Raw genomic sequence first — 14,986 nt, forward strand, 5'->3', positions numbered from 1 at the left:
CTGAGGCTTGTCTGGCGGTGCTTTCGGGAGAAGGATGCGGTCGCCGAATAGAAGCGTTTTCTTGCCTCTCTCACTCAGATAAACACTGTGGATAACAGCCGAAGCAACTGCGAACAGGATGCAAATCGGCGTCAGGCTTCTCGTCGTCGGCGTCGTCTCTGTCGGAGAAGCGAAGTCCGACCACGAAGACGAACGGCTGAAGACGATATCGAAATGAGAGAACTATGTCGCCCCCGAGCCGAAAGCATCGTGCGGGGCAGCTCCGAGCCTCCGCCAATTCAATTATTATCTCACGTCGTCGTTCTCACGTCAGTGTGGAGGGGCGACCGGTGGAGCGAACGCGGGTCTGGGACCAGCAGGCTGTATGTATCCTGTACAAGAGTCACCCATCAAGAGATGGGGACGTGAAAAGCAGTGGACGAGCAGGAAGAGTAGATACTATGTTCAGTGGACGATGGTGAAATAAGCAACATCTGCAACTCGACTGTCACTCGAGACCGACCGGAACGAACACGAAGGCAGACGGTGGAGGAGGACGGCGGCGGCAAGCAGCCGAGCCGAAAAAAGAGCCGATGAGGTTTGAGACTCGGGGAGGTGCGCTTCGATTCAAAACTATTCGAGCGTTCGTAATCCGAATCTTGTTCGAGCCAATCCGTCGCTCGACTTTAGTTACGACGAAGAGGATACGCTGCAATCATCTTCAAATCCGACGGACGTTGGGACTTCGCACGGACTCTGCACCCGTGTTCCCGAGCGTTCCACTCCCAGCAATCGAAACAATAAGAACAGAACTTCCGATTGAGACGGCATGAGACAAGAGAAATGAGGTCGAGAGTTCCTCTCATCCCTCGGGTTGATCCTTTTTCGATGATTCTCGTCTCATGATTCGTTCTCCGATCATCTAGATCCTCAATCGGCCCGATTGAAAATATTGCTTCTGAGCACGCTCCCGATCGGTATCTATGTCTAGTACGATGTGGTCTTTGCAGAGGGATTCCGGATCTGGGATTCGGATCCTCCGAGCCCTCATCGAGAGCAAACGAAGACTTGCGAGCTTGGGGCAAAGAGACGCAACATGTTTATCGAAAACTGCGTCTTCTCTCCGCCAGACCGCGTGGCGCTAAATTTTGACCCGAACGCCTCGTGGAGAGACAACTCGCGCTCCGAGTCGTCTGTTCGTTGCCCGCCCGAGAGTCGGAATCCTCCCAGAGCTTAGAGCAGAGCTCGATTCGCCGACGTTTTCTGTCGTGCTCCGACGATCGTGGTGTTCGGCTTCACGCCAGAGTTCCTGCACGCTCTCGTCGTCGGCTCGATAGAGTACCAGCTGAAGGAATGAATAGAAGAAGAACATGCCAACCGGAAGATTACGGACTGACAGACGTAGATCGCCGAGAAGGGATTAGCAGCTACCGGGGTCTTTTCTTCGACCTTCCTCGCCGCTTGTCTTGTCTCCCTCCCGTCCGCTGCGGCTGATGATGCTTCTGTTGCCGATGATGATGATTCTGCCGCAGCAAGCGACCCTGACCCCGCCCCATCGCAGAACTAGGGTCGGGCTCTATGTAATAAGGGTAATAATTCCCGAATACACCGATCTCTAAGCTTCTTGCCCGCTTCGCCCGCTGATGTGTCTGCCTGTTTGCTCCTCTGCCCGCCCCATTGCGGGCTGTCCTCCCCCGCCTGCCTGCTGGCTCTGCGAGGTGTGTGAGCTTCTGTGTGTGCGTGAGTGAGTCCCACTCGAACTCGCGTTAGCCACTCTTGGCTAATGTGGTTAGCACGGAATCAATGGTCCTTGAGAAGGAGAACTTCTCATGCACTTGCTGCTGCTGCAGTGGTAAGAGTCAGGAGAAGGACAACGACGACGACAATAGCTGGCATAAGGCCGCCAGAGACAAAGAAAAGCACCGAAGCCGTGTCTGCGAATAGAGCGAATCCTGCGTACCGTCTGCGAATTTTCCCGCGGCCCGCAACGCACGCTTTCCATCCGGGATCCGCTCACCTGTCGCTATATCCCCGGTTCGCGCAGGCGAGTTCCTCTCTCTTTTTATCGTTCCCTGGGAAATTCTCCCCGTTGCCTTATATTCTGATTTCTGCCGAAGCCCCTCCTTTTCCCTTTAGGGGACTCTCTTGATGCTACGATAAGCAAATGGTCGTTCTTTCGTCGCAGACGATTCTGTCATTCATTCATCTTCGGCACGGATGTGATTTCTGTGCCGCTTTCCCCCCTCTACCTATCGCAGAAGGGCATTCGACTTGGAGGAGTCCGTGGACAACCATGTTGGCTCCAACAAAATGTGAATATAGAGCTGAAGGATAACGATTCGCATGAAATTGTTTGAACTTTTCAGAAAATACGAGAAGACGGACGTTGCTCTCGTTCGAGAGTTCCCCACGTACTCGTGGCTTTCTCGGGGAACTACTCCGCGCGGCTTGCCGAAGCGGTGAATCGGTGGCGGCGGAAAAAACTTCGATCAGTATCAAATGTCGCGACGCCTCAAAAGAGTTCTTGGTCGGGCGATGGTGTTCTGCGCATCTCTCGCGTTCATGTATTTTCACTCCAGACAGGCTCCCGCGGCTTTGCAAAAAGAAAAGTCTCCAATAGAACGAAGAAAGAAGCTTCGGGCAAGGGTTCCGAAGACTTTAGCGAGACCATCGCCGCGCGTTTTGGCGTAATCTCTTGACCCTCCTGGCGCCGATGGACCGATTCAGCGACCATGGATGCGGGTGGGAGGCAGTGAATTCGCAAAAACTCCGTGCCTGCTCGCCATCAGAGGAGACGGGCAGGCAGGGTGGGGGAGGACGGAAGGATAACCTGAGCGGTCGCAAATTAGGTCTACGTTATCAGCGAGAGCATACTATCATCGGAGGCGGTTAGCCAAGCGCCAGACGGTGATAGCATCGGTGACCCCACTCATCCTCGTTTTTCTGTACCGTCACGGCGGCTGACAGCCATTGTTCCCTTTCTTGAAATCAGACCAACGCCATTCTCTCTCCTCCCCGTAATCACTATCCAGGATCCACTTCACCCATACGGCTAAATCTCCGATAGATTTTTCGCGGCGAGTCTCCATGTCTCAAAGAAGGAGGGAGGCCTGAACTTAATCCTCGAACATTCCTTGCGATTCGCGCTCACTTCCTCCACAACCCTCGCATCTCGGTCTTGTTGTCGCCTATTCGTCACGCGCTTCGCCTGCTGCCGCTGCCTTCTCCAAAAGTCATCGAACCTCTCTCGGAGGAGCACTCGGATGGGATACAAATTATACATGTTTGTTCTCCTGTGGGGGCAGTGCTTTGCATCCTAATTTTCAATGGTCGTAGCGCTCTCAATATGCGCATCCGCGAGCATATAGTATTTAGATGGCTTGGGAAAATTTCTTCACTCGGAAATCGCAATGCGCGTCCCGTCGCGCTGTGTTGATGCGGGATCTCTAGGACTCCGATTCAGAGGGCTCTCGAGTGTCGGGTCGCAAATTCTGGGATTCGGGGCTCGGCTCAATTCTTCGGCCGGACAAATCGGCGACGTCGGCCGTGCATCTAATTCGTCTCGTGTTCTCAGTCATCCAAACCTGCCAGGCGTATTTAGAATCTTTAGGTACGCATAGCTCAATCCTTGTCGGTCTTCCTCTCCAAAGTTTCCCAATATCATTATCTTCTTATTCTACTTCACTAGGTTCTCCTTCCGCCGAGAGCAGCCCGATGCCGACGGGAGAAGAGCTCCGCGAGCTATCAGTCAATTAAAGGTTGGGTTGGTTGGCTGACTACCTGCCCCGAGTGTGTGACCCGGTAGCAGGCGAGTGAGCGAGCGAACGATCGGCTCCAACTGAGTGTCTCGTCAAAGGCAAACAGTGAAATCGACCATTCGTCCGTTCCCTCACTGGATCACCCTCTCAGCCGCCTCTTCCAATTGTGGACGTTGAGGGGTCGAAAAGTCAACGTTTAAACGCCTTTGTTTTGAAGTGATCTGACCGACACACGCCGCCTGACGAACAGCCACTTGCCCACCAATCAAGTTCGAGATCCGCGAACTTGAAAGTTCTGCCTCTTTGAAAGTTCTACGAGAGAAAAAATCTGCCTCTTTCGGTCGAATCCCCACCACGGTCTGCGTGGGAATCGCTCGGGAATTCCATTTGATGCGAAGAGCCACGATTCTCCCGTAGAATCGGAGACCCATTGGAATTTCCTCCGCGTGGACGACGTCAATGAGAACGTGGGCCAGTTTAGTCGGAAAACGAGACTTGACGAGGATGAGAGGAAAGGACAGGGACGTGACAATCGACGGGAAAAGCGAAGCGAAAGAAAGAACAAAACAGCTAATCGAAATTCGACTGCGCCGTTGCCAACAGGTTCTTCCCACCTCTGACAACTGGATCGACATCCGATGGATATTGTTATGGTTGACGGGAAGGATCTTCGGGGAAAAACCGACCGACACAAAGGTGAGAAGCCTACAACTCGGAGAGTCAGTCAGTCAGTGTGCGAGCCTGTGAAGACGAGCGACGCAACGGCGGGAGGGAAAAGTGGAAACGGGAAAGACAAAAAGATACTGCAGTTAGAGAAAGCGGAGCGAGGAAAAGAAAACATTGAGAACAGCTGGCGAAGATGGAACCGACGTGACATCGAATCAAGACCGGCCGTCCGCTCGCTCGCTCTTTTGCTCGTTCACTCGGTCGAACACACAGCTGAAGACTCCCGGACAGGAGGCAACCGGGGGAGCATAGGAACAATAAGGAGAACAACTACATATATCGTTCCTTTTCTTCTTCTCCTTTGTTTCAGACATTACATCGGATCGATAAAAAATCAGCCGCGAGCCGCCGGGAAGAGTTGAGTAATGGAAGAGGGAGGCATCGCTCTCCTAAATTGAGCAAAGGCGAACAATATGACTCAATCTGATGGCCTTCTGAGCTCATCCTCACCACACCTGTCGTTCAAGCGTCGGCACCCGCAGTCAGATTAGAAGAAAAGGAGTTCTGGCTTCCCGCGATGTCGCAGAATTTTCCGAGGACGCGGATGGGCGCCTGCTACGGAATCGGCATCCCTCCGATCCATGAACTGCTGGATGATTGTATTTGTCAATCGCGACAGAATCTTTCAGTTCCTCGAGCCCGGCGCTCTTCTTGCAATCCTCACGAGCTCGGACTGCCGTTCTGATCCGAAAATCACCGACGGGGAGTTGCGTGGGGCCGTTTGAACAAGAGCGAAAGAGAACAGTCAGTCGCGAGAGCGCATCGGACTGTTTATTTGGGGTCTCCGAGTCGCACACCGATCCAGCCGCTCAGCTAAGATCAAAGCTGCTCCAGACAGGAATCAATGGACTCTCTCCGGGCGTTGATAATCAGAAGATTCTCATCTTAGTCAACGGCTCCAGCTTTGGACTTCTGCCGCAGCCTTGCGCGCAATCCGTTCACGGCAGAGATGAGCGCCGCGACGGCGACGGCACCGAAGACTGCAGCAGCAAATAGCCCTGAGCCATGGTCCATCGGGAAAGCTTTTTATTGGCGCCACTTTCTTCATTCGCGTCCTCATCTTGAAGAGAAAGAATCTCGCTCTTTTCCGCGGCTCGCAAGGCTTCTTTCTGGGTCAGATACACACACTCGGATCGCAGCGCCTTAAATCTTGACCGTTGTCGTCGCTATCGGAAACAACAGTCTATTCGGCGGGACCGCATCGTTCTGGGCCCACAATTCATCGAATCCTCAGTGATTTATGCGAATTAGTTCAGTGTGATTGGATTACGACGGTCATTCTCATCGGAGTGTCCCGCAAATCCCACGAGAACGCCGTCGTCCCAAGGAGAAAGATCACTGTCGATCGTCTTTCGGTACTGATGGCTGTGCTCGATACGGACTCGAAGCTTCTGTTTTCGATCGTATTGGCATTCCACGGGTTCTCCGTAAAAAATCTAAAAACTATATCGTCTTTCGAATTTCTCGAGCGTTCCTAGAAAAAATAATCTGAAGGTCAACTCACCGACATTGATGACTGGGGGAAGAGCCACCGCACGTCCAACGAGGAGTAATAGTAGACACCAGATGAAAGCGGATCTCATCGGATTCCACCGATTCCGAGTGGACAATGTTGATATACTTGTATAATGATGCGACGACGATTTCGACGTGGATGACGTAGAAGGAGGTCGGCTTCTGCTCAATTGCGTGTCTACCAGAAACAACATGATCCCCGGAAGAACAAGGGGTTCAACAGGGGTGCGTGCGTAATTGCCTTCTGTCTTCGTTCGTTTCCACTTGCTTGCCGCTTCTCCTGTTCACGGTCCTGCTGCTTGCCTGCCGCCGCCTGTATGGCGCTTCAATTTCAGCGCGCTACCGCTTCAACTACGGCTGCCTCTCGGCCTGGAACAACCGAACCAGTCTACTCTGAAGCTGGGTAGGCGAGAAGGTTCAGATAGAGAGAGGTTGAACTGGCGGTTGCTCTTTCCGGAAAGGTAAGAGAATTTGTGTTGACTGCGTGTCTGAGTGAGCGTGAATGGGTGGTGGTGTCTGTCTGCGTCGTCCGACCGACCGGCAGACAGACAGACAGCAAGACCGTCTGTCCGTCCGTCTACGACCGTGTATGGATGGATGGAATCGAACAAATGGCCTCGCGGCCGCTTCGTTCACCGTGGGCTGGCCAAAATTCTACTCGGCGGCCCGATGATCCAAGCAGGAACCATCAGGCAGCAGCGGCGGGATGACAACAACGGCAATTATGGCAATCTTCGGCAAATCCACTCTCAGGTAGGTTTCAACGAACGAACGGACAAACAAACAACTAAAAATCCAACCACTCGAGCGACCCCTAATTCAGCGACGATCGTGCGTGGCGACGGGGTCTGAGCTCGACCTCATAATCTGGTGCAAGACGAGTCCGTTGCGTGGGGCAACCGAATAAGGATCGACCAAACTCACAACATGTCCACATCACAATCCGTCGTTTGTTGTTGTCCGTACGCCTTGTCGATCCCGTTGGCGATCGCTGGTGTCCTCAGTAGATCCTCATTCTCGTCGATGCCGCGGAACGGCGTGCTGATAACGTTGAACCTCACGATTTGCCCTCGCGCACATCTGGGACTCGCTTGTAGTAGCACCTTTTGAGAGAGGAGCGAATGATCTCGTGGATTTAGTATATGTTGTTGATGTTGTTGCCCTCGTTCTTCGCTCGAGGGAAGCTTGTGCTTGAGGAGTTCGGGATAACTGATATCTCAATCCGACTGGAGGAATTACTGCATCTATCGCTGCTACGGTCCTTGTCGACAGTACACAGGTAACGGAGGTGATAATTACAGTAATTGATGTCGTGTTGTCGACCGCGCTCGAAGATCATCGACTGGAAATCTCCGACGTCAATCGCTGCAACTCTTCGACACACTGAAGATAAATGCGACCGAGAGCGGAACTGAACGCCATGCTCTCAGCTGAGGTCGAACTCCGGAGACCGCTGATGCCTTCGTCGCCTCCTCTGATTTGATGTTTTCTTGCTGATGTCGCGACGCGCACACCCTATCGGAATCGTTGTCGAAAGTCACCTTCGACAGCCTGCTCGACGAGAACAGGTGGCTCCCGCTCCGTGCTCGTTGTCGGTGGTCTACTCCCCCTTTACGGTCACAACAATTCGATAATAACGTCACACCACATCACCTTCACACCACACAAACGACGCTGATGACCATAATGATGATTGCGACGACATTGATGGCGATGATGAGCAAGGTATGGAGGCAAGGCGGCTCCTTCGAGTACCGATGCCGCTCGAGTCGGTTGGTGAGCCGATCTTACAATATGCAGCTGGGAAGTCGGTCGAGCAGGTGGTCGGTCGGTCCGTGCTCCCAAAGCGCCAGCACCTGATCAACGAACAAATGATTTTAAAACAAATCTACAGGTGAGAACGTTGCCCCTGCTGCTGCTGCTGCGTCGTCGTCGACATGATTTCCACCGTGGACCTTGTCATGGTAAAGTTAAATTTTGCTCCGCTCGTGATAATGGTCGAACTTTTTATGTCATCATCATCACCGCCACCGTAAATCATGACGATCACCGTCATTGTTCTCACGAAACGCATCGATTTTTGATGCTAGACCTGCAGTGACGTCGACGACGTGGAATTCCGCGTTGAGCCCGGTCCGAAGTCACCATTTCCTCTCCGGGATCCGACTCGCACTCGGCTTTGAATCTGTCAGCGACGGTCGCACACAAGTAGAACAAGTCACGCACAAGTTGAAAAATGACGAACAACACAACAAGGGAGAGCGGAAGAATATGAAACCGAGAACCGCGGCTCGCTCGCCTCAAGTGTCGCCGGCCCGCGCGCGCTCCCTTCCGAGCTCGGCGCTAGAATGAACAAATGACGGTTCACAGTGACGGAGATTCTTCTCAGTGAAAGTAAACGAGAGGAGATGAGATATGTGGGCGTGGATCTTCTCAACGATGTCTCACTCTTTTGCACTTCGACTCGGCGTCGAAACCCAGGCGAATCCTGATGCTGATGGGTTCGAGCCCTTGATCATTTTTCGCCCGTCTCCTCCTCGTCTTCTCGTTGGAGGATTCGCTGTGGGCTCCCCGGCTATTGAGGTCGTCTGGAAGAACTCTCCTCCAGGCGGGAATCACAGCTAAAGCTACTGGTATTTCCCGATTTGTTGTCGAATTGTTGCTTACGTCCTGAGCTATCACTGTGGAGGGGACAGCAACATCCCACGGCGGGATACGTTCCGAGGGCTCGTTCCGAAGTGCGCGGATCGAACGACGTATTTCCCCCTGTGCTGCGGCGGCCGTCGTCTTTGCCGCTGTCGTTGTTGTTGCGTGGTTGCTGCTGTCACTGCGATGTCGGCGGCTGCCGCTGCTGTATTCGGCTCTGGTACTGCTCCGTTTCGTGTGTTTCTGCAGCGGTTGCTCGTGTTGTTTTTTCCGTGCCGTTGTACATCCAGCCGGCTTCAATGACTACCCGCTACAACGAAGGAGTACAGTGTCGACGAAAATGCAGCCCAGCACAAACTGCTACTGCTTGCTTCCTCTGCTGCTGATGCTGCGGCTGCCACTGCTCTGCTGCATCACTTGTGAAGAGTCTGCTGGGGAAGAAACGTGGGGCCGGTGCGCTCTGGCCGTGGCTACGACATCGCCTGATGGTCTGAGAGGGCCAGGATGAACGGAGCTTGGAAGCGCCCTCTAACAGGGCCCGCTATAACGAAGGCCCTTCCCACCTCCCGCATCCACTGCGCATGCTCGACTCGAGCCAGGGCCCTTATCACGAGACGGCGGCGGCGGAGGCGGCGGCGGTGACGACGACGACCAAATAACCTACCTATCTACCGAGCGACCGTCCGACTGACTGACCGAGCGAGCGAGCAAGCGCGCGACTGACCGACCAACGACGGGCCGACCGTCCCGCTGAGCGAATAACGGATCCCAGGCCACCAACGGGCGCGGCTTTCGACCCTTGGCCCGGATTCCGGCGCGGAGACGCGCATTTCACCGTTTTGGGACGCCACTCCGGAGATATGTTCCCCGTCGAAGTCTCATTGTGCAGATGGAGATTCTTCTGGAGTTCGATCGCCGTCGCTCTCTTCCTCGATTTCCGTTTGTGGTTATGTCCTGCGTTCTGAAAGAGCGCGACTCGCTTCTCCCTCAAGATTCTGTTCAGAAAGCAGATCGCTGTCGTTGAGTATAGAACATCTTTTGCGTGGATGAGATCGATGCCAGACTTCGGAACCGAAGACGCGGGTAGCATCGTGATTTTCCTTCCCTTCTTCGTCACCTCGGGAATCGGAACATCGACGGGGTCGGAGACTGTCGCAGCAGCAGAACTTAGCATGTGTGCTGGGGGGTACGAAACCTTAAATCAGGATTTACTTGGTTCTCGCTCTGCAGCTTGTCAGCTTCATTTTCATGAGAAATAGAAAGACGTCAAAAACAACGTCTGCTCATTCGAAAATGCCCCAGAACAGGATCCTGGCGGCTTTGTTTCGGCGACGGCGGCCGACGTTGGGAGCGGCGGCGGCGGCAGCGAAGGAGGACGAATGGGGCCGACAACAGAGGAAATAAGAACTGGAAGAATTCTTGATCCGCCAGAATGAGGGAGATTCGACTCGACGTGAGATCAGCTGCGTATCCTCTTGGGACTGGTTGAATTCTCCCCTCCCTGAAGCATCGTCCTCTTCGGATTCTCCGCGGACAGTGGACCGGCGGGTTAGGCTATCGCATTTCTCGTTTCCCACGAATCGATCCGAGCAATCGCGATTGCGGGACAGGTCCGTCGTTAATGTAGCGAACAGTAGCCACACGTCGATAGATTCATCGACGTGCAACAATCGGATCATCTCCCACCGTTCATCTAGCCCACCGTCCAACGTTTAAATGAGTGTTGTACCAAACCGCGAGCGATGATCGCTCGCTTCAATCAAAATCACGTTGGTCCTTAGCGCTCGGTTGAGGACGAGCGCTCAATTCTCGGGAGCGGAATATGGAAAACCGGGATCGATTATTTATCGAGGCATTCCGGATTATTGGGGCGCACACGTTCCGCTCGTGTCGGCCCAGCTATAGCTTCTCCAATAATTGATACAAAACCTCCGGGTTCAACTCCAGGCATTCGCCGACTCAATCAATTAGCGACCCGCATGCGATGCGCGACCTTGGGAATATATTCGACGCTGTGTACAAGTCGTCGTCTCTTAGACCCACGGAGGGCATTTTTCACTAGGAGAGTCAGTGTGTATCAAACTCGAGATCGTCGTCGTTGCACTAATTGCGAAGCGTCGTTGCATTAATTGCATTACGACATGGCGACGGGGGTTCGTCAAAAAATTATAGACATCGTCAACAAAACTTCGCGTCGCCTGCTCTATTTAAAATGGGAGAGCCACGAGAGAGGGAGTAGGCACCACCGGGCGCGTCGTCTTGGATTGTGACGACTTTTTTTTCAGAGCGTTCATAAACTCTAGAAAATCACCTCTCCGAGGCATCTCGGTTCCAGTTGATAAGCTGTGTCAGGCGTCCAATCATCCTTGTCTCGTGAGAGGATTAAGTGGGTGAGCCAGAGGATGGTGGAAGGACAGCTGACGTGACTAGTAGGTGATCATGGACAGGTGTCATCTGAACAGTTGAGCTAGCTATTCTCGTCGACGTCTCTTGTCTGCGTCCATAAAGGCTCAATTCGTCATAGCGTCGGCGTGCCGACGCTCCTTCGTAGACATTGTCACGGACAGCCAACTGAGCTCCGGGGCGATCCGGATGAAGATTGTATTGGGGGAAGAGGATATTCCTCAGAAAGGATTCCTTCGGGCGGGACGAGCCGTCGGGCGAGGCGGCGTCCACGAATGGAACCTAACAAATTAAACGTCGTCCACACCCCACATCTCCCGGCTCATACAAGAACGCCTCTTCGATCGGCGCGTCCGTAATGAACGTCCACGGTCATCGACCACTGCATGAATCCGGAATACGGAAGCGGACGTCATTCTGCCGCGTTAAGGGAATGAGTGGCTCGGAGACGTCTTGTGAATGACGTCGCGGCCACTCGAGCCAATATCGAAAGACACATAGCCGGATGCGAGAAACAATTCTCAATTCATGACGGTGTTCGATGCGACGAGAGCGTTTTTCTGTCGTTCTGTTTGCCGATGCATTTGGATGTCCTCTCGTCACGGCGTTGTCGTCGACGTCGTTGCTGCTGTCGCCGTTGTTGTGGAGGACCGTGCAAAGCACCCCGCTTGGCCAACGAGCCTTCCAGTGGCCGTCTCAGGCTCCGCCACTGGAGAGAACAGACAAGAGGAGCGGGTAGCCAGGCAAGCAGGCAGGCAGCCGCCCGGCCGGCTCGCCCGCCAAGCAGCAAAGCAAGGCTCACAAATAGGATGCGGACACGGAGATGATGGATACACTTCTGTCCTGACGGAACACAAAAGCAAGGCAGCCTACCGCTCGCCCCTCCGTCCGTCGGCCCGCTCGTCCTCCCGTCCGCCTGCTTGCACCCGTCCGGCACCATCCATACATATAAGCGTCCGGGCATCCTTGCCGGCATCGGGGGAGCAAGCCGGACGACCGACCGGTAGGCAGGCGGGCGGGCAGACAGGGGGAGTTCGCGCATCGCTGTAGATGACTACAGCAGATGACACTCACTCACTTACGCGCGCAATTCTCCTAGAAGCCCGGGGACATTGTATTCAAACGGCGGACTAACCAAAAACATCTTCATGGAAGCATAGCAGGAGCCTTCCTGTTCCGGTGAGAGGTTCGGGAAAATTCTCAAAGCGCCCGAGAATTTCTGAATATTTCGAGCGATTCGCATAAACGTATCTGGCTACTTCGAGTGTGTGGAGAGCTCGCGTCTATCCATCGTGGATCGATCTCGGACGAAATAAGAGGAAATTCGCTCGGAATACGCGCCCGAGTCGTTTCTCTCGAATTCGTGTAAATTAGCTCGACGAGAAAATACACGAGAAAGCTCGGAGACAAAAAGTTCTACGCGGAAAAGGAAGCAGTCAGTCGACAGCCATTGAGGGGGAGGGCGAGAAGATCGAGCCGTCAGACGGTTGGCTCAACGACGCACTCGGAACTACGTGAGTTGGAGTCCGACTCGGAAGTCGATTAAAATAATTCAATCCAGTCTTCTCGTCCCGCTTGCTCGCTTCCTACCTTCCTCCTCGGTTCTGTCCCCTGTCGGGTGGTCCACCGGCAGCGTGCGTGTTTTCTCGCAGAGTCCCGAGTCGCTTATTCAGTCAGGCCGTCGCTCCCGCTGCGTTTCAAGCTCCTTTCAAGTTCCCGCGTTTCGTACGGGCGTCATTAGAATCCCGGAAGATGCGACAGGAAGGTCCCGAGTCTTCGAGGCTCGACCTTTGACAACAGGGCGCCGATGCGTTGAGGTTTTGTTTGCGGGATCCTCCGGTCGATTAGGAATCCGGAATGTGACAAGAAGAGGGATTGCGTCACCCTTCGGACTTGATCAGAATTTACGATTCTCGATTTAAATTCAAATCTCATGATTAAGGGCGACGTGCTGAAGTGCCGAGTCGATAGAAGAGACGGACACTCCTGTGCGGAATCGATACTCATGGAAACTCGGTCGAATTGTTTTACTTCGCCGATTGAGGGGAAGTTCCGACCGCTACCCGCGGAGCTCCTTAGAATCATAGCTCCGACTAAGATGATTCAAGAAAAACGCTCGCTCGTCCCAAATGCATGGGAATGGCGGTAAAACGCTCCCACTCCCACCAAGTTCCATCAGAAGCCTCGTCGTTCGTTCGTTCGTCTCTCCCTCTGTTTCTCTGACGTCGACATCAACTTCATGAGTGGACCTTGATCCTAATCTGAGCTCGCCTTGCACCGTCTCTCTCCCTCCCTTTCCGCTCCCTCCCATCGTCGTCGTCTTCCTTCCACCCCCGCATGCCCCACCGTCGTCGTCGCCGTCGACGTCGCTGTTGCCGTCTCCTTTCTCTCAATTGCTGTTCCCATCGCCGCAGCTTCTGTCGTCCGGAATTCTAAGTGGATCCGTAGCTTTGAAGCTCCTCCCGTCGAGTTTAATGTTCGCTTATTCATTTAATTTCGCTCCGAGTCCACATTAGTTGGCGACACATGCCGTGGATACTCACTCAGATAGTCAGTCGACGAATCAGTCAGTCAAAGAGGCATCCGCCTCTATCGACCCTCACGTTCACGCTGCTACTGGAATTACAGATTGAGGTCCAAGGCGTGGGAATTATTCTCCTCCCCGACTCCGTTCTCTCGTCCAACTTCTTCCCAAGTGCAATGCTCGGACGAAGAGGAGGATTCGAACGGATAAACCACGAGGACGGTGGACTGTGGGAAGATCAGGTACTAACTGGGTAGAAACCTGTATTTTGCCTTTTTTTTCCGAAATCCCGCGGGCTCCCATAATCCGGAGGGTCTCGCGATAATTCGTGATTGACTACGAGTGGGGAATTTCGGCTTCGTTAGACTGGAGGCGAGGCAGAGAGAAATGATAGAATTTTTGTTCGCTCCTCTTCTCGCCGAGGCTCTTCGGACACATCGATCTTCTTTAGATAGTATCAGTGGAGCAGCGCGGTCGAGAAGCCTAAAGAGGAAAGTATGTGTTTCCCTCACAGCGGAAGAACTTTTGAAGAAGACATTCCAAGCATTAGAGAATTTGGTCGCTGCTTGGGCTGACTAGCCAACTAGCTGTGTAGCCTCCTTGCCTACCCGTCAGCCGGCTGTTCCCTTCAGTGACCGAGTGTTCGAGCGCTCGACGGCGGCTTGACTATTCAAGAGCGATGTGCAAGCGCGTCATCGTACATGGCACGCAGACGACGTCGCTCTCGAAAAGGCTCCGTGTCACAGTTGGAACTTGATCGAGAGAGACAAATTACTCGCTCCAAGTTTCCTCCGGAGCTCTCACCGTAGATATGCTCCTTCCTGCCGTAGAGTTCTCATCCACAAAACCCCCTCCCTCCTCTTCCCCCTTCAGAAAACAGAAACGATGAAGCTCTAGAATGAGATCTTCGGCTCTGTCGAATGCCAGCCTTCGCGGGACGACGCATGCGATCGGGACGTCGCGTCGGTCAATCTCGGAACCCGCGACAGGATGGAGATTACACCTGAAGCCGAGAAACTATCTCAGTCCGCCACAAAGCCGTCTAAACATCTAAGTAGGAGGTGGACTACTTGCTGGGAAGGAAGCGGGATTACTTGCACCTCCACTAAGACCTGACTGTGGTCGCTCGATGCGCTCGAAGTCGGGATTTCATTACGACCGAGCGGGGTAGAGGCTCAAGCGAGGAATGAATATATGAATAGCGGCCCTCCTCGCGAGACCGTCACTCAGAGTCTCGGGCTGCTCCACTCGCTGGCTTCTTGTCGTCGAGAATCTTCGCCTCGTGCTCCTTCCATGGAGCGGACTCGGTGGCGAACCGCGGGGAATAACGAAATTCGAGCCGTGCACGCAAGTGACCGATCTTTGTGGAAAAACAATCTGCAATGCGAACGGAGCGAAATGGCATTCTGAAAGTTCAGGGAAATCCGAACCAGCC

The 14,986-nt window shown here is 53.7% G+C and overlaps 1 protein-coding gene across 1 annotated transcript in view; it reads right to left on the reverse strand.

Moving 5' to 3' along the window:
- Positions 1–6,172, reverse strand: part of LOC100899906 (glutamate receptor ionotropic, kainate 2-like) — a 108,537-nt gene extending 102,365 nt beyond the window's left edge. The window contains exon 1 of the mRNA XM_029113116.1: positions 5,968–6,172. Coding sequence (XP_028968949.1) covers positions 5,968–6,172 — 205 coding nt within the window. The remainder of the gene's footprint in view (positions 1–5,967) is intronic.
- Between the last annotated feature and the right edge of the window lie 8,814 nt (positions 6,173–14,986).

The sequence above is a fragment of the Galendromus occidentalis genome, unplaced genomic scaffold (genome assembly GCF_000255335.2).
Source record: "Galendromus occidentalis unplaced genomic scaffold, Mocc_1.1 scf7180000076319, whole genome shotgun sequence".
Classification (NCBI taxonomy): Eukaryota; Metazoa; Arthropoda; class Arachnida; order Mesostigmata; family Phytoseiidae; genus Galendromus; species Galendromus occidentalis.